Below are 20,838 nucleotides of genomic sequence, written 5' to 3'. Positions count from 1 at the left end.
TGAGGGTTGCGATCCGTTGCCAGACACGGAAAAAGACAAAAATAAATAAATAAATAAATAATAATAATAATAATAATAATAATTTAGGAAATAGTTGCAAGAATAGAGCCAAGAAATCCCACATAACTTCACCCAGATTATCCGATTGTTAACATTTTACCACACCTGCCTTATTGTTCTCCAGATATGCACACATCCAAATATGTATTTTTTTCTGAACCTTAAGTGAGGTTGCAGATATGTTGCCCTATTAACCCTACATAAATATGTCAGCATATATTTCCTAAAAACAAGGGCAGTCTCTTAAATAACCACAGAAATATCAAAATCAGTAAATTAACCTAAATACAGTACTACCATTTGATTTAGATTTTACTGATTGTCTCAACAGTGTTCTTTATAGCAAAAAGCAGAAGCAGAAACTCTGTCCCTCCCCACCCTGCTTTCTGGTTCAGGATTACATGTTTCACTTAGTAGTTGTGTCTTTTCAAACTCTTTTGATATGAAACAGGTCCTCGGTTTTTCTTTGTTTCATTTTGGGTTTGTTTGATTTCCTTCTATGAATGGATTCAGGTTTTGCATTTTTGGGAGGTCCACAGAAGTAATGCTGTGTTCTCAGTGTATCATACCAAAAAGCATGTGGTATTTTGTTCTGTTGCTTGTGATGTTAACTTTCATTATTTGATTAAGGTGGTCTATGCAATGTTTCTCCGCTTAATTCCACTGGTTAAGTATCTGTACTTTTGTTAATTAGTGTTTTGGGAAGAGGTACTTTGATATGTTGTAAGTACACTGTTGCTCGTCAAATTTTCACCTACTAGTTTTAGTTTTAGCATCTATTAAAGATTTCTTTTCTGAATCAATTATTACTACAGTAGTTAACAAATGGTGATTTTTTTCTAGTTCCATAATTTCAGTGAGGTCGAGCCTTTTATTCTCCACTTGTTCGTTTGTTTACATTAGCATGAACTTGGAGATTCTTGTTTTATTCTGTGGGTTAATACCAGTATCCCATATTTAACCAGGAAACTTCCATGTCCTTTTGATATGTCCACATTGTTCTTTAGACAGTTCCTTACTTTATGTCATAAGATGTTCCAGATTCATCTTGTACTTTCCCCACTCTGCTCCTAGAATCAGCCATTTCTCCAAGAAGCTTTGGTTTCTTGTAGGGGAGAATAATAGTTAGAAATCAAGATAGGGTCAACATATGTACTCATTGCGACTGGAGTGGTATTGATTCTGGGCCTTTTCTGTGGACAGGGCTAGGTAACATATAGGTATGTATGTATATATAAGTATTTTAATTAATGTATATGTGATGACTATATAAAATGTATGCATATTTCATACATACTTTTATATTTTTATATTTATGTATACATTCCTGTATATTTATACATTCCTATATATTTATATTTATTATGTAAAACCGTAAGTTTAAACTGATACCTCCATTCTAGACCATGGGATTTACTCTACCCTCTCCTTTTCCATATTGGTACCTTGCTTCTCTAACTGTGAAGAGTCTGACTCAACCTGATTCTCAACCCTGATTCTGTCATACATTGTGGCCACGTGGGCTGACTTGGTCCTGGCTCCCATGACTACATTTTTAAGTAATATTCAATTACATTTTATTTCTTCTTTTCCTTTATTGTCCAGGTCTTCCAAGATTTACCAGCCAACCAGAACCTTCCTCAGTTTATGCTGGGAACAGTGCAATTCTGAATTGTGAAGTTAATGCAGATTTGGTCCCATTCGTGAGGTGGGAACAGAACAGACAGCCCCTTCTTCTGGATGATAGAGTTATCAAACTTGCAAGTGGAACGCTGGTTATCAGCAACGTGACTGAAGGAGATGGAGGACTTTATCGCTGCATAGTTGAAAGTGGTGGGCCACCAAAGTATAGTGATGAAGCTGAATTGAAAGTGCTTCCAGGTATTAACTCATTATCAGGACTGATAGTTTTATTAACCGGTAGAAGTTGTTTTAATGAACACTGTTAATAAGTGATGTGACATATTACTGTCAGCAAAAGGAGTCTCAGTTTCTTACAGGGGTAAAAAGAAGAAAATATGCCAGGAAGATCTACTCTTTAGTTGAATGCATTATTAGAAATTTATCAAGCAATAAAGTGTGTTCACTATCTAATGGCATTCTTCTTGGTCAAAGGAATATTAGCTTTGTGTCTCTTGTTAAGCCTCTGTCTTCTGCTACTTCCGCATAATAGGATATTTTTATAGTCAGGTCTTTTTACTTGTGAGAATCAGAAACTAACTCAGGGTAGTTCATATAAGGGATGGGTAAGGTGGTAACTGTTAATAGGACAGCTCTAGGCTCACTGGCAAGGAAGAATTCTTGGATCTTTATGGTGCTCCCCATTTTAATGTAAACTCAGCTCCTGTTTTAGTCTTTCTTCCTTTTCGTGTGTTTTCTCACTTTTTCTGCCCCTACTGGCTTTCCTCATAATTGGTTTTCTATATCTTTTCTCAACTGTGTAACTTCTTACTCATAACTTGTAGCTCTTCATAGTCCTTCTAGCCTCTTGATGTTCATGGCCTTTCAGCTTTTATTCCCGTTGCTAGGTGTCTGATTCTTTCCATGTTTCTCATTTCAAATTCGAGTTTCTGACTGTAACTGGACCATCCCTATGTTTGGGCAGAGTTTTTACATATGACTACTCATAGCTCATTTTTAGTCTTTTTTAGGCTTATCAAGTGAGACCAGTGTTATGAGCTGCAACTGTTAAGTGTGTTCCTGGTGGGCCTTGAACTGACTTTTTAAAAATGCAGCAGCTTTCTTTGTTGTCATCATCCCAACCCTTGTCATTCCTGTCCCAGTGTATTCTCAGCAACCAGTTATATTTTAAAATATATACATTCACGCACCACGTAATGATGTTTTGGTCAGTGACAGGTCACATATATGACAGTGGTCCCATAAGATTATAATGGAGCTGAAAAATTCCTATCACCTAGTAATAGCCGTAACATTGTAGTGCAGTGCATTACTCATGTAGGAGTAGTAAGCTTTACCATATAGCCTAGGTTTGTAGTAGGGTATACCATCAAGGTTTGTGTAAGTACACTGAATGATGTTTGCACAATGACAAAATCACCTAAGGAAGGATGCATTTCTCAGAATGTATCCCTGTCATTAAGTGACACATGACTGTGTTAGATCTTGTCATACCTTTGCTCAAAATACGTAGTGGTTTCCCAGGTCATTCAGAGTTCTTAATACCACTTCTCTCCCTTGCCTCTCTCCTCCCATCTCCTACTCTCTCTGATTGTGACCAAATCATGTTTCTAGAACACTCCAAATGTGCTCTTACTTTAGAGCCTTTCTACTTGCCATTTTTTCTGCCTGCAGTCTTCATCCCTCATATTTACACCTGGTTCACTCTCCTACCTCTCTGCCCAAATATCATTTTATCAATGAAGCTTTCTGAATACTCTGTTTAAAACAATAGTCTTTGATTTCCACCCCCAGTGTTTTCTTCTTCCTTTTCCATTTTATTTCATAACATATCACCATCTGACATACTATATCTTATTTGTCATCTCTCTTCCCCCATTACTATGTAAGCTTACCCAGAGCAAGGAATTTCGTCTGCTGCCAAGAACATGTCCTGGCACATAGAAGCCAATAAATATTTGTTACAGATTTGTTTAATTGATTCTATCAAAATTTGATCAAATATGTCTAAGTAATTTAAGGTTTTTAAAAAAAAAACTATTGCCATATGGCAGTGTCTTTCAGCCTACTTCCTGACATGCTTTTACATGGCAGAGGTCACATTTCTTCTCTACACCTGGGTTAGCATTCAAGCTAATCCTCATAATCTGATCCAGGAAAACAAGGTTCGCAGTGTCAAATACAACTCAATATGTGAAACAAAAACATAGCACTGAATGTTTTGCTTACTTAGTAAGGAGAGCTGTGCTTGTGAAATATAGCCTTCTTGAGCGAAGCTAACTACTGATCTCTTATAGAGTTTTTGAGAAGACATTGTTTTGGGTTATGTTGGTTAAGAGACAGAGGTGGGTTGATGTCAGTCATAGAAGCAGATTTTGTGGTTGGTTACAGAGGTGGGAGCAGATTAATGTCAGCCGTAGAAGCAAGTGACTGCCACTAATTGCTTGACTTTTAAAGCCTGAGCTTATCTCTCATTGGTTGGCTTTCGAAGGCATGGGCACTGAAGTGAATTGCCACTAATCATTTAGGCAATGTTTACTTGTTACCATGGCTACAGAACTGTTATTACTTAGACAAGTTTCAAGCCAGATCTGGTGGTTGTTACCATGGCTATCTTTTCCTAAGAGTGTGGGGATAGGAGTCACATCTCTCTGCCTGAGAACTGTCTTCTTTTTTTTCTCAAAACTCAGTATTAAGTTAATATCACCCTATTAGGTAGAGAACTCTATCTCTACCAATAAGAGTGTGGCCTTTTCATATGTCCACAAGAGGACAACACTATAAAGTGCTCATGTATTAATTCTAATGTGTGAGCAAGAGATACAAAAATATAGTGGTCGCTATATGGTTGCTCCATTACAAAATCAAAGGATTGACAGACTAAGTGAACAAGTTAAAGAGATGAAACTCAGAAAGATTTTCAGAAATAACACACAGATAAAGGGAAGGAAAGGAAACTTCTTATGTCCCTGTGAGTGGGGAGGATGCTAGGGGTCCTGAGCTTGCTCAGTCTCTTGGCTGTACCACTCATGGCATTTACATTGTCTTTTAAAGTAAAGCAGACTTTGGCCGGCCCGGTGGCGCACTGCTACAGTGCGCCGCTTGGGAGCGCGGCGGCGCTCCCGCCGAGGGTTCGGATCCCACATACAGACCGGTTCCCGCTCACTGGCTGAGCGAGGGGCGGGCGCAGCACCGAGGGTTGCGATCCCGTTGCCGGTCCTGGTCCAGTACAGGCATGACACTGAGGGTTGCGGTCCGTTGCCGGACATGAAAAAAGACAAAAAAAGGAAAAAAATAAAAAATAAAGTAAAGCAGACTCATGGCAAATCTCCCTCATTTGACCAGTAAGCAAACACCCTGAAGGCAGGAGCTGTAACTTATACATCTTAAGACCTCTAAAGAGCCTAGCACAATGCTTTGCATGTAGAAATTATTCGAGAAATGTTTGCTACTTTAAATGGAATTTCTTTGTCTTACTTAAAGTATTTTGTCATAGAAAGCCACACAGACTGAGTAGGAATTAGCCATTCCTTGTGATTATAGTGATAAAGTTCTTTGATTTTATTTAATCATTGTTTTTTACTTAAAATTTCTTTTAGATCCTGAGGTAACATCAAACTTGGTATTTTTGAAGCAACCTTCCTCTTTAGTCAAAGTCATCGGTCAGAGTGCAGTGTTGCCGTGTGTGGCTTCAGGACTTCCTACTCCAACCATTAGATGGATGAAGAATGAAGAGGCACTTGACACAGAAAGGTAACTGTCTGCCTAAAAGCCTTTTCAGCCCTAGCTTGAGACTTGGCCTAATCCTATTTAGGACTACTGATTAATAAAAAATGATAATCTACTTTATTTAAATACATCATAATGCTTATATGTCATCCCTGAAATATGATTATATGCTGTATTTGATTAGGATGTTTAAAGAAAACAGTGCTTTCAAAATATTAAGGGATAATTATTCCATTTGTTCTTTCTGGAGCTGCAGTTTACTTAAGGCTTCATAGTCTCTTTCCCTAAATTGTTTCAAGAGCTTCTGGTCCTGACTAGCCTGAATCTTTTCATTCATACGGATTTTTCCCATACTAGTTTTTTCCTTTGCTTAAGTGGTATAAGAAAAAGTATTTCTCATCCTTTTTCTTTTTTCTTTTAAAATCATACCAGCTTTCTGCTATGATCACAAATTCTCCATCTTCCAGTAAAACTGTTTCTGTTAACACAGGCCACCCCTATCATCCCTTCTGTCCCTCCTCATTATTTCCTTATGTAATGGGTATTTTTCTCAATTGTATTCTCATGAGAGAACTTGGGTGGTGGTGGTGATGTTGCTGGTAGTTAGGTATGTTTTCATTTTCAAAGCAAAGCTAACTCATTCTTTGTAAGTGTTTTCTGGCATCCTTAGCCTCTACCCAATAGATGCCAATAGCGCTTCCAAATTAATGATAACCGAAAATGTCTCTAGATATTACTAGACATCCTCTGGGGTGCAAAATTGCCTCCATTTGAGGACCACTGTTCTGGAGTTAGTGCTATCCAATAGAAATGGAATGCAAGCCACATAGGTAATTTAAAATTTTCTGGTAGCTATGTTAAAAAAAATTAAGAAGTACATGTGTACTGCTGAATACAACAATAATATTTTATGTCGTGTATCAGTTAAAGTGAAATGTAATGCTACCAAAACAATAAAGTTTGTGTTTAGTGGAAAATATTTTACACTGCTTCAGCTTGTACATTTAAATTAAAATTGAGTAAAAGAAAAAAATTCAATTCCCCAGTCCTACTAGCCATATTTCGAGTGTTAATAGCTACATGTGGCTAGTAGCTATTGATTTGGGCAGAGCAGGTCTTGAGTTTCCCAATTTGGTAATCAGAAGAGAGCAGACTAGTCAGCCAGGTGATCAGCCTTCAGTGATCAGTGGAGATGATGGAATATGATCAGATTGTTCCTCACATGTTTTATTAGCAATACTGATGGTGTCATCCCCAGTATCACCTGATTTCTTTTTCAGCACGCATCCATCCACCAACTTCTTCTGCCCATATTTTGCTTCCTCCCTTTCCCAGCTAAATATTATGCAAAGAATTTATAAGACATAAGGGGAATTTTTAACTTTTGCTAACTGAAACATGGGGAACCTTAAAAATGGGGATAACAATTTCAAGCTCAGAGCAGAAATTTTTTTTTTTCCTTTTTTCCTTTTTGTCTTTTTCCATGTCTGGCAACAGATCGCAACCCTCAGTGTCCCCCCCCGTACCGAATTTTTTTTTTTTCCTTTTTGTCTTTTTCCATGTCCGGCAACGGATCGCAACCCTCAGTGTCCCCCCCCGTACCGAACCGGCAACAGGATCGCAACCCTCGGTGTTGCTCCCGCGCCTCGCTCAGCCAGTGAGCGGGAACCGGTCTGTATGTGGGATCTGAACCCTCGGCGGGAGCGCCACCACACTCCCAAGCGGCGCACTATAGCAGTGCGCCACCGGGCCGGCCCCAGAGCAGAAATTTTAATTGGCTACATGTTAGAACAAAATATCAGGAATAGGAAAGTTGAAATAGGTTACTTAAAAACTTTTATATTTCATAATCATAGAAGGACATTCTGAAGATATAAAAGATATAGATGAAATGATTTTTATATAAGAAATAAAAGGATTTTTGTGATTCCCATTTGTTCAATAATTATTCAACAAATATTTATTGAATGCTGACTATGTCAGGCACTGTGCTAGGTACTGGGAATAGAGTGTTCTTGCTCTTGTAGAGCTTATATTCTAGAGGGGAAGAGTCTAGTGGGGAATAAAATAAACATATAAAGTGTTATGATAAGTGCTAGGAAGAAAATTAAGGCAGAGTATGCCAGGGATACCAAGAGAGTTAGAGGTAGTATTGCTATTTCATATAGAGTGTTAGAGAATTGTTCTCTTAGTAAAGTGATTCTCAGGCTGGGGTTTGGGTGGGCCAGGATATACAATACATGGTAGAAAAATTACCTATTTTTCTGGAACATCTAATTTTATTCAAAGATGTATTTTAGGGCAAATGGTTTTTAATTAAATCAAATGTGGATATATTATGGTTAATAATATTCCTGTGAGTTTAAGGACGAATCGGGAGACTTTGAAGATTGAGTCGACTTTTTTCTGCCTCTATTTCTCTAGGCTCCTGAATACTTGGATTATGTGGTAGAAAAATCTGAAAAGTACTGCCTTGGTATGTCACTGTCTCAGGAAGCTTCAGAAGAATATAAGAGCAGAACAGTATTGATGTTGTCCACATTTGATCTTTCCAGACCCTAGCACAGTGCTTGGCACATAAGAAGGGAAGAGGAGTAGTGACCAATATATTTTGGTTGACTGAATGTAATGTGGGAAAATATAAGTAGGTTAATAGAATACAGGAGTGCTTCAGGTTGGGTGTAGATAATGACTTAAAATATCTTTGTTTCTGTCAGAGCCTTAAGAGGGGTATAGATGGACCTTAGCTAATAAATTATTTAGACCCCAAATTAGAGAGAGATTTGGAAATTGAAAAAAAAAAAGTGGCTAGAAATCCAGATAGTTCTGGGCTGGGTCTAGTAAAAAAAAAAAAACAATCTTAAATAATCAGACATCCTTCTCTATTAGCAATCTTAAGGCCTCTTTGAAAAGGAATATTTGAAAACATTATCATGGTTTTTATAAATGTCTAAGAATTGATGTGTTTATTTGATTTTTGATCAAATTTGTTTAGATCCAAAATAAACACAGCTAATGAAAGAGGGGGTTGGAAATGTATCCCATTCATTCAGTAGTTCTATTTTAAAAGGACAGAATCCAGAAAGTATAAATGCTAATGTTCAAGGTGACTGACAGCAAAATGTAATTTAGTAATTAAATAATTTTTTTAGTGGAATGATAGATCTGAACCCAACTGCAGAGGAACAGATTATAATTACAAAAATACTTGATGTTATTACAATTCACAGTAGTAGAAAAATTTGTTTACTTTAAAAATCAAATGTAGGACTTTGTAGTGGATTATGTCTCCCCCAAACTCACTGATGCTTGAATTGTGTCCCCCAAGTTTTATGTGTTAGAACTTGGCGCCCACTGTGACTGGTGAGAGGGCGGGAAATCCTATTATGGTAGTTGAAAGATGGAGCCTTGAAGAGGTGATTAGATTGTAGGACTGTACAGTAGTGAATGGATTAAAAATGGTGGTCAGGGGCGTGGTTCTGAGGGCTTTAGAAGAAGAGAGAGGGGAGTATGTCTGCTCTCTCTGTTCCACCGTTTTTGCAATAGGATACCCTGCCATCACAGAAGTCACCTCCAAGGAAAGCCTTCACCAGATATGTTCCCTGGACTTTGGACTTCGTAGCCTCTAAAACTGTAAGCAATACATTTTATTTTCTTTATAAATTACCCAGTTCCATGTATTTTGTTATAAGCCACAGAAATGGGCTAATACAGACTTCCACTTCCAGGAATATGGAGTAGATGTACTTTTCCCTGTTTCTTTTGCTAAATACATCTAAAGACCTTGGACATTACATATAAAATAAATATAAGAAGACTCTGAAAGGTAGAGTGAGGAAGATGATTGGCTAGGGACCTTAGGACCCAAGGAACAACATGATGGTTAGTTTCCTGGGATTTGTTTTGCTTCATATATCCCAGACTTGGAGCTGAAGCCAACAACTTGGCACATACAAGAAAAAAGGCACCAAAAAGTGTGCTTTCTCTAGCCAAAGGACCAGGAAAGGGGCAGCCTAAAAAGACAAAAACTGTTAGACTATAATCCTCCATCCAGACAACACAGAAGAAACTGTGGCTACACCCTCACCATTCCCACAAAGGCCAAGTGGTGACCCTAGACTTCCACCCTTGCCAGGTTGTGATGAGGTGCCCAGTTCTGCCTGCTGGATGGTGTCAGAGGCTGAGTAAGGAGCAAGGTTTTCATCCTACCAGGCATTTATGAGGCTCCTTTCCTGTGTCAGTGGAGAACTCATGGGGAGCTTTGACTTTCACTCCTCCAGCCGTAAGAGGCACGCACCCCTTTCCCTTTTCACGGGGCTGGTATCAAAGGAGGCCTAGTGGAGAGTCAGGACTTTACAACCATGTAGTAGCAAGGCCCTCCTCAGCGGACACCAAGGGAGGGAACAGTAATGAGGCACTCCTACCCCTCCTGGCTAGGGAGGTTTCAGTGAAGGACATATTTGCAGATAACATGTTTGTCTGTGTAGAAAATCTCTTTGTTACTTCCATAGTTAATCTTTTGCTGTTTAATTCTGGACCACTACAATAACTTTATAATCAAACTTCTGCTTCTAGTCTTTTCTCCTTTTGTTTCTTCACAAAATTTGATTGTGTCCTTTATCTGCTTAAAGCCATCCCTTTGGCCAAAAAAAATAGGTCTTGTTAGCACACCAAGCTCTTCCAGACTGACCCCAAGCTGTGTAGGGACACACACCCCCCTCATGTCCAGCAACGCTGAGCTTAACTTGGGCCCATTGATCACACATGCTTTTTTACGTATTGTTCCCTCTGATTACACCTTTGAATTTTGGAGTTCTAGGCTTGATTGTCTTTTTACTATGAGCAATGAAGAAGTTACATGAATTCTGCAAAGCAAATGGACATTGTTCCTCCCAGGCTTCTTTTAAAGGGAGCTGTATTAGTCTGTTGCTTATAACAAAATACTTGGAACTGGGTACTTTGTAAGAAAGTGGAATTTATTGCTTATAGTTTCGGAGCCTGGGAAGTTCACAGGGTAGTGAATACATCTGGAGAAGGGCCTTGGGTGGTGGCTTTACAGCAGTGCAGTGGTCTCACATGGCAGAAAATGGTGGAGCAGAGAGAATGCAAGAGAGCAACCTCATTCACAGTCCTTTTAAAGCCCTCCAAACCACACCCCTGACCACCATTTTTAATTCATTCACTAGGTTTGGTCCTACAATCTAATCACCTCTCCAAAACCCCACCGTTCAATTACCATGATAGGATTTCCCACCTTAAACAATTACGTGGGAATTAAGTATTGGGGGAACATTCAACCTAAGGCAGGAGTAAAATCAACCTAATTAAGAAATATTGACTACTGCTGTACTGGCACTCAGTTATGCCAAATATCAGGCATGGCAAGTATCAGGACTATTTTTAGTGTAATTATTAGATAAAAATTACTGTATATCACTTTCAAAAATACTATACCACCTAGTGTTTCAAATTATGTTCATCTCAGCTGGGTATCATAAGTATATATTGCTGGTTTCTCATTTGTGAACATTTAAAATTTTCCATTTCTGAAGCTTAGTAGTGATTTTGTCCAAGTGTAAAATGTAGGATTTTAATTTTAGTAAAACTTTTATATTTTGTGAGGCACCAAAACCATGTCTTATCTATTTATTTTATCCCAGTCATTCTTGCCTAGTCTATGTTATCTTGCTTCTCTGTTTACATTGCATAAAGTTGCAATTTGAAGGTATAATTGAGACATTTCAGATAGGAAGGTCGCTTGGTAAGGTTTAGTCATGACCTTTCAGGGTGTTATTTCTTGTAGAAGTCACCAAACCTGATCCTGGTTTTCAGCTTTCTGTGTCCAGAAATTTAATCTTGTTTATCAGATTCAGGAAGACTAATTACCTAGACTTATAGTATACTGAAATTTAAGCTTGAATAGCATTTTATTTACTTTTAGAATTAGGATTATAAATGTGGTAGAGATTAGTCATTTCCTCTGATTTTTTTCCCTATAAGGAATTTGGAAAGCTAAATTATAAACACAATACTTTTTGTTGAGCATAGTTACAAACTGGAAATGTAACAATATTAAGATTTGGGAGAAAAATCTAGCCTACAAAAACCATTAGACATAGAACTTCAAAATAAAAATACACATGTGTACATTTACTATTGTGTTTGGTACTGTATTTTGAATTTATGTCATCTATGCAAGTGACTTTCAGAGTGGCAGCTTTAATTATGCACTTGTCCCTAGAATTAATTGCATTCCTTGCTTTATGTCAGGTACCTTTGCATGTTTGATTTTGTTTGTATCTCTTCCAAAATTAACTGAACTTGTTCCCTTTATAAAAATTTGATCAGAATATTGATTTGTGACTTCTTTCTCAATGTTGTATGATTATTTTAGTTTCTCTTTAAATAGACTTAAATCACTCTGTAATGTTAGGTCGGTATTCATCAACGTTCTTGTTGATAATGGCATGATGGTGCAGCCACCACACCCAGGAAGCTGCGCTCTCTGGCAACTGTCCTTCTCTCTCCCTTACCTTCCTCTTTTCCTCCCTTTCCTAGTCAAGTCACCATAGGAAACTTTCAGTAGGCACTGTGATCCCGTGACTTACTGTTCCTGATCTGACATTTTGCATTCTTTATTTTTTCTTTATATTATCCTCCCTTTCCTAGTCAAGTCACCATAGGAAACTTTCAGTAGGCACTGTGATCCCGTGACTTTACTGTTCCTGATCTGACATTTTGCATTCTTTATTTTTTCTTTATATTATTATTATTATTATTATTTGTCTTTTTTCGTGACCGGTAAGGGGATCGCAACCCTTGGTGTGGTGTCGCCCACACCGCGCTCAGCCAGTGAGTGCACCGACCATTCCTATATAGGATCCAAACCCGCAGCGGGAGCGTCGCTGCACTCCCAGCGCCGCACTCTCCCAAGTGCGCCACAGGCTCGGCCCTTTTTCTTTATATTATTAATTCAATGTGGCATAGCTATGGTGAAGTGACTCTCAGATTGATTCCAAACTTCAAAATTACGTAATTTGCAAAACAACTGGCCAGAGTAGGGAGACAGGGATGGGCTAGGGGAAGTGGAATTGGTCACAAAAGTGATATATCCCTTAGGGAATAACTCAAAGTATCAGAGACAATTCATTGTAACATTTGATTTGTATTTGTGGTATTTATGCATGTAAAATTTAAGCAGAGCAAATTGTACTAAATTAAATTCTGACAATTTTATGTTAGTCTCTGTATCTGTAGCAGTGTACATAATAATACTATTTAAGTGTTTTCTCTATTTTATGTGGAGTGTTTCTCAGGTATTATTTTCCTAGTACTGAAATGTATTATATTTTTTTATGCAGCTCTGAACGATTGGTACTGCTAGCAGGTGGTAGTCTGGAGATCAGTGATGTCACTGAGGATGATGCTGGAACTTATTTTTGTATAGCTGATAATGGAAATGAGACAATTGACACTCAAGCAGAGCTTACCATACAAGGTACGCAAATATTTACTGTGTAAGTAAAAAATCCTGTGTACTTTCAGGGTCTTCTGATTATTTAACATTAATATGGGAGAGGTAATACAGAATAACAGTTAAAAGCCTAACTTTAAGACTGTACTGCTTGGGTTCAAATTCTGGGTCTTATATTCCTAGCTATATGACTATAGGAAATTTACTTAACCTTTCTGTATTAGTCAGGGTTCTTCAGAGAGACAGAACCAATAGTATATGTATATAAATATATGGGAGGGGGTTTATTAGGGGAATTGGCTTACATGATTGTGAAGGCTGAGTCATCCCACTGTAGGCCGTTTGCAAACTGTATGCTGATACCGTGGCTCAGCCCAATTCTAAAAACCTCAGAACCAGGGAGGCTGATGGTGCTGTTGGTGTTAGTCCTGGAACCCAAATGCTGAAGAGTCTCAAGTTCTGATGTCCACGGACAGGAGAACAGAGTATATCCCAGCTCCAGTGGACAAAGTGCAATTCTCCTTTCTCACCGATTTTGTTCTCTCCAGGGCCCCAGCAGATTGGATGGTTCTTGCCCATATTGAGGTCGGATCTTTCCCACCTAGTCCACTCAGGCCCACATGCTAATCTCTTCTGGAAACACACTTATAAACACATCCAAAAAGATAGCTTTACCAGGTTTCTAGGTATTCCTTAGTCTAATCAAGCTGACACCTAGAATTAACTATCACACTTTTCTGAACCTCATTTTCCTCATCTGTAAAATGGAGATAATCAGAGTGCTTACCTGATTGAGATTGTTTTGAGTATTAAAAGAGGTAATAATTGTAAAACTCCTCCAATAGTGACTAGAATATGGTAAGAGCTCAATGTTAGTTATTTTTGTTATTATTTATAGTAGTAGTGGTGGTGGTGGTGGTGAGGGGGAGGGTGTGGTGTGGGGTGTCTGGAACATTCAGTTCACATTCCTTGTCTCAGGATGCTTTCTTACAGAGACATCTCTTTTATCTGATGCAGAACCATTTCTCCCTTCCTTTGGGTGAATATATCTCCCAGGAAGGAGTACACTGTGGCTCTCACCGTAACTTGGTTTGATGATTTGATGTTTGTTTCTCTCTGTTCAGCTAATGCTGATAATCACTACAAGGATCGTTTTTCTTTCTTTTGTCCATATTCTCTCCTTTCCCCCTCATAGGTTCTCTGATTCAGAAGTGAGAGAAAAATGAAGATGGCATGTACATACAGTCTCTTCTTTATCCCCATCTCCCCTGCCACTCCTCCACATGGAAATGTACCCTCAGAGGAATATTTGCTCTCTCTCCTATGATTTGTTTTCACCCCAATTTATCTTTGTTTAAATAATTAGGATCTTCTCCATTAAATTCAGAGAAATCAAACACTGCTTAGATATGTAGAGGACTCTATTGGCTTGTGATATTCATTATCAACTTGTTCCAAATCATATTGTATTTGATACAATACTTCATAATCTGTGGTTTGGGGTGGTTAGCAATCCCTTAGTTTTATTTTATGTGAAAAAAGTTTGTTTCTCTTGGTACATTTTGTGCATTTCAGAGTGGGAAATAGGGTAGCTACATTCTCACTCCAATAGTCACCAGAGGACTCAAATGTGTTTTTTAGAGGAATTGGAGAGTAGACTGTTTGGTATTCAGTGCCGGTAAAGACATAGCATACTTATGTTCTCTATCGCTATTTGTGGGTGGATTCATAAACTCTGAAAATCAAAAGAACGAGCTTTAGATTTCTCATAACTTTTATGTCATTTGAGCTCAGTCAGTGTTCTTGGCTAGATAGGGCATAGCATTGTAGAATAATCAAGTTCTTTACCTCTACGTAGATGGAATTGGACAAATAAAATACTAGCAAACTTTATCTTACTTGGTCTCTGTGCCTCTCTTAATGGATATTTTCTCTTTTTTATTTTCTCCATTAATCAGATTCTTGCCTTCTCCTCTCTTCCATTTTTCTCCCTGTGCTTAGTTTCCTCTACCTATCTTGTATCGTGGTTGTTAGGAGCCTCTTATGAGGTGCATAGTGTCTCCCATACTTCATATTCATAGCTGTACCTTTTTTTCATGTTTTTCTTCATGAGGACATTTGTCTATGTGGTTTCTTTCTTTTTTTCCCTATGCTTTTATTTTTATCCATTGTATGAAATCTAATCTAGCTATCAACTGAATAAACTGCATTTTTTAGATACAAGATAATATGTATCTTATAATTTGTACCCAGTTTCATCTGAGCCTGGATAAAGTATTTTTTACGTGAATGTATTCTAGAAAACTTAGAAGAGTAAGGGATCCCAGTTATTAAAAATTACGACAAACCTTAACTCTTCATTGATTTGCTTGCCTCACATTTCTGAACTGGATTAGGAGTGGTTGAAATTGAGCAAAAGTTCTACAGCTTTGACAAAGAAAATAGTTTCCATTTCCTCTCAAATTAGTCCCAGCTGTTGACTCCTTTACCCAAAATCAACTCTGAAGAAACTAGAGAGAGAAGGAAAGAGGGAGACTGAAGGCTCTCTTGAACCTGTATGTGCTGATGGGCGAGTGGGTTGTGATGTGGGTGTGGGGGTGTTGGCTGCATCCTAGGACTAAGGAGTTCGAGACGTGGCAATGAGAAAATAGGTTGGAATAAGGTTAGGTTCTATTGTTGTTTCTCACTGGTGTTGCCTTGAGATTGTCTTTGCCTGTCCCTTCACCACAGAAATGAGCAGCAATGGTTCATACGTCAATGTGCATTCAAAAAATCTGCTGGACCTTTGATGGCATTGATGTAAACAGGTATGGCCTGACTAGCTGCCCTTAAGGGGTCATCTTTCTACCTCTTCTCCTCACCCTCTCCAAACTACCGGATTGGTAGATTTCTATCTAATAAAAGTCTCTGTTCACAGTCCTTCTTCTCCCTAAGAGTTTAAATGTGAAAACCCTGACCAGTACTGTTGCCTGTGGAATGTCCAGCAAATTGTAGTAAACAGTAGTGGTTCTGAGATCGCTGGGGCTCTTTGCTCTGGAGCCCATCTCCCCTTTTCTTAAGTTCACCAGCTCAGATACAATTATGGTATGGCCTGTAGCCCTTTTACCATACATATTACCAGACAAGCATTACTTTATAGCCAAATTAGTCACCAGAATAGTACAATTACTCTCAAAGGCAACTAAGTAAATAACATATACTGTCTCATGGAGAATAATGGGAACAGATTGATCAAGAACTTAATATAAACGTGATAAAAGTATTTAAGGAGTTAAGGAAGGTATTAACAATATAATGCAAGAACAAGACCAAGTAGAAATATTATGTATGGGGCCGGCCCGGTGGCGCACTGCTACAGTGCGCCGCTTGGGAAGCGCGGTGGCGCTCCTGCCGAGGGTTCGGATCCCACATACAGACTGGTTCCCGCTCACTGGCTGAGCGGGGTGCGGGCGTGACACCGAGGGTTGTGATCCCGTTGCCGGTCCCGGTCCGGTACGGGTGCGACACTGAGGGTTGCGATCCGTTGCCGGTCACGAAAAAAGACAAAAAGGAAAAAAAAAAATATTATGTATGAAAATGCAGTAAAAATAAAGAATAAACCAGTCTGGATGATAGTTGAAGGCTGATGAACAAACTCATGAGTTGGAAGATGACACTGAGGAATTCTCAGAGAATGTAGAATTAAGTGGTGAAGACAGAGAACACGAGTAAAATCCAAGAAGTATGAGAGGTAGATGTAGAAGGGCTTCGTTCCAGATAAGTAAGAGTCTTAGGGATGAAAAAAAGGAAGAGGGAAATACATATTTGAAGAAATAATTAAGATAAATTTCTCAGAATTAAAGACTTGTAAAAGGCCCTAGACTGAGAAGGCATTATAGATTACTAAATAGGTGAGAGAAGGAATGACCCACCCTTATACCCATTTGCAGTAACACATAATAATATCCCAGACAAATTCTGAAAGCTTCTTGTGAGAAAGAACAGATCACCTGCAAAAGGATAAGAACTCGATTGCATCTAGTACTGATTTGAGAAATCTGATGTCAAGAAACTAGAGTAATGTTTTTAAAGTGTTATTGGAAAAGGACCTTGAATCCACATAGAATTTATATGCATCCAAAATGTGAGGCATAATAAAAATTCTCATCTTGTAAGACCTCAGAAGGTTAGCTACACAAGGACACACCAGAACCACTTTTGGAATAAACATTCAAATAAGAAGAGATATATCCAGGAATTGCTGCAAGAGGTATGGGAGTTTTAAAACATGGCCCCCAAATGCTTCGGCCATCCCCTCAGTGGGTGATGGGGTTTATGTCATTTGCCCTTGGCTTGGAGGTAATTGGATTAATAGTATATGGCGAAGTGATATGTGTGACTTCTGAAGGTGATAAAAAGTCATGCAGATCCGTCCTGTTTCTCTTGAAACATAATAGGGAAAATAGATAAACAATAGGGAAAAGAGTCTCTTCAGTAAATGGTGCTGGGAAAACTGGCTAGCCACATGCAGAAGAATGAAACTGGACACTTATCTCATACCATATACAAAATTTAACTCAATATGGATTAAAGACTTAAACATAATACCTGAAACTAAAATTACTAGAGGACAGGGTAAAAGCTTCTTGACATTGGTTTTGGCAAAGATTTTTCAGATATGACCCCTAAAGCACAGGCAACAAAGGGAAAAATAGACAAATGAGATTGCATTGAACTGAAAATCTTCTGCACAGCAAAGGAGACAATCAATAGTGAAGAAACAACCTATGGCATAGGAGAAAATATTTGCAGGCCATATATCTGATGAGGAGTAGATATCCAAAATATATAAGGAACTAAAAAAATTCAATAGTAAGAAAACAGATAGCCTGATGTGAAAAATAGGTAAAGGACCTGAAAAGACATTTCTCAGAAGGAGACATACAGATGGCCAATAGGTATATGAAATGCTCAGCATCACTAATCATCAGGGAAATGCAAGTTAAAACCATAGTGAGATATCACCTCACACCTGTTAGGATGGCTACATATTATAAAAAAAAACAAGAGACAAGTGTTAGCAAGGATGTGGAGCAAAGGGGAACCCTTGTACACTGTTGGTGGGAATGTAAATTGGTATAGTCATTATGGAAAACAGTATGAGGTTCCTCAAAAAATTAAAAACGGAACTACCATATGATCCAGCAATCCTACTTTTGGATGTATGAGGGCTTTTCAAAAAGTTCATGGAAAATGGATATCATGAAAAAAACTATGCATGGATCCTAAATTTTTTTGCACCAAAATAAACTTTTACTAACTTGTTATAACATGTCTGAACAAGATCTAGTTTGAGGCACTAAGAAGGTTAATACATCAGTTTGAAAAGAGCCTTTATAACAGCAACATGAATTCTGCTAAAATTGAAGCAAGAACAAACATCAAATTTATGGTGAAGCTTGGGTAAGAAGAATGGTGACATCATTGATGCTTTACAAAAAGTTGATGGGGACAGTGCCCCCAAAGAAATCAGCAGTTTACAAATGAATAACTCATTTTAGGAAGAGACAGGATGTTGAAGATGAAGCCCTTGGTGGCAGACCATCCACATCAATTTGTGAGGAAGAAATTAATCTTGTTTCTGCACTAGTTGAAGAGGACCTACAATTAACAGTAGAAACAGTGGCCAACACCATGGACATCTCAATTGGTTCAGCTTACACAATTCTGAAATATTGCAGTTGAGCAAACTTTCTGCTTGATGGGTGCCAAAACTGTTGTGCCCGTATCAGCTGCAGACAAGAGCAGAGGTTTCATTGGAAATTTTAAATAAGTGGGATTAAGACCCTTAAGCATTTCTTTAAAAAATTGTAACAGGAGATGAAACATGGCTTTACCAGTATGATCCTGACAACAAAGCACAGTCAAAGCAGTGGCTACCAAGAAGTGTAAGTGGTCCAGTCAAAGCAAAAGTGGACTGGTCAAGAGCAAAGGTCATGGCGACAGTTTTTTGGGATGCTCAAGACATTTTGCTTGTTGACTTTCAGGAGAGCCAAAGAACGATAACATCTGCTTATTATGAGAGTGTTTGGAGAAAGCAAGCCAAAGGCTTAGCAGAAAAACACCTAGGAAAGCTTCACCGGAGAGTCCTTCACCACAACAATGCTCCTGCTCATTGCTGTCATGAAACAAGGGCAATTTTGCAAGAGTTTCAGTGGGAAATCATCAGGTATCCATCTTACAGTCCTCATTTGGCTCCTTTTAACTCTTTTTATTCCTAATCTTAAAAATTCTTTAAAAGGTGCTCATTTTTCTTCTGTTAATAGTGTAATAAAGACCGTATTGACATGGTTAAATTGCCGGGACCCTCAGTTCATTAGGGATGGACTAAATAGCTGGTATCATTGCCTGCAAAAGTGTCTTGAACTTGATGGAGCTTATGTTGAGGAGTAAAGTTTATATTTTTTATTTTTGTCTTTTAATTCCATTTTTTATTAACTTTTCGAAGTCCCCTTGTATATCCAAAGGAAATGAAATCAGTATTTTGAAGAGATATCTGCACTCTCATGTTCATTGCAGCTTTATTAACAATAGCCAAGTGGATAGAATCAACCTGTATTCATCAGTGGATGAATGGATAAAGAAAATGTGGTTTATATGTATTGTGTTGAGAAGTAATTTTCATATTTTTATTTTTATCTTTTAATTTTTTATCAACTTTTTGAAGTCCCCTTGTATATCCAAAGGAAATGAAATCGGTATTTTGAAGAGATATCTGCACTTGCATGTTCATTGCAGCATTATTCACAATAGCCGAGACATGGAATCAACCTAAGAGTTCATCAGTGGATGAATGGATAGAGAAAATGTAGTGTATGTACACAGTGGAATACTATTCACCCTTAAGAAAGAAAGGAATCCTGTTATTTGCAGCAACATGAATGAACCTTGAGGATATTACAGTAAGTGAAGTAAGCCAAGTACAGAAAGACAAATACTACATGATCTCACTTATTTGTGGAATCTAAAAAAGTTAAGCTCGTAGAAGCAGAGAGCAGAATGGTTGCCAAAGGCTGGGAAGGGAATGTGGATGGTGGGGTGTATATTGGGGAGATGCTGGTGAAAGGATACAAAATTTCAGTTAGGTAGGAGGGATAAACTCAAGAGATCTGTTGTACAACATGGTGACTATAGTTAATAACAGTATATTACATATGTTCATGTGTTGCTTATCAGCAGGGGTTATGTTCTGAAATATGCATCATTAGGCAATTTCATTATCGTCGTGTGAATGTCATAGGGTGTACTTACAGAAACCTAGATAGTATAGCTTATTACACACCTAGGCTATCTGGTGTAGCCACTGTTGTATATGTATGTGGTCCATTGTTGACCAAAACATGTGGAAAATCGGGGGCCGGCCCGGTGGCGCACTGGATAAGTGCGCCGCTTGGGAAGCGCGGCGGCGCTCCCGCCCGAGGGTTCGGATCCCACATACAGACCGGTTCCCGCTCACTGGCTGAGCGAGGCGCAGGGGCAACGCCGAGGGTTGCAATCCCATTGCCGGTCCCCGGTCCGGTATGGGGGCAACACTGAGGGTTGCAATCCGTTGCCGGACACGGAAAAAGACAAAAAAAAAAACGTGGAAAATGACTGTACTTGAAAATTGCTATGAGGATAGATTTTAAATGTTCTCACCACAAAAAAATAAGTATGTGAGGTAATAGATTTGTTAATTAGCTTGATTTAGCCATTCTGTAGTGTATATGTGTATCAAAATATCATGTCAGGGCCGGCCCGGTGGCGCACTGCTACAGTGCGCCGCTTGAGAGCGCGGCGCCGCTTGGGAGCGCGGTGGCGCTCCCGCCAAGGGTTCGGATCCCACATACAGACCGGCTGCTCACTGGCTGAGTGAGGTGCGGGCGCAACGCTGAGGGTTGCGATCCCGTTGCCAG

The 20,838-nt window shown here is 38.7% G+C and overlaps 1 protein-coding gene across 1 annotated transcript in view; it reads left to right on the top strand.

Annotated features, from left to right (window-relative positions):
- NEO1 (neogenin 1) overlaps nucleotides 1–20,838 on the top strand; it is a 170,299-nt gene that overhangs the window by 7,931 nt on the left and 141,530 nt on the right. The window contains exons 3-5 of the mRNA XM_008575170.1: nucleotides 1,666–1,941; nucleotides 5,301–5,454; nucleotides 12,792–12,947. Coding sequence (XP_008573392.1) covers nucleotides 1,666–1,941; nucleotides 5,301–5,454; nucleotides 12,792–12,947 — 586 coding nt within the window. The remainder of the gene's footprint in view (nucleotides 1–1,665; nucleotides 1,942–5,300; nucleotides 5,455–12,791; nucleotides 12,948–20,838) is intronic.

The sequence above is a fragment of the Galeopterus variegatus genome, unplaced genomic scaffold (genome assembly GCF_000696425.1).
Source record: "Galeopterus variegatus unplaced genomic scaffold, G_variegatus-3.0.2 Scaffold1149, whole genome shotgun sequence".
Lineage (NCBI taxonomy): Eukaryota > Metazoa > Chordata > Mammalia > Dermoptera > Cynocephalidae > Galeopterus > Galeopterus variegatus.
This window is presented reverse-complemented; position numbering and strand designations above follow the sequence as displayed.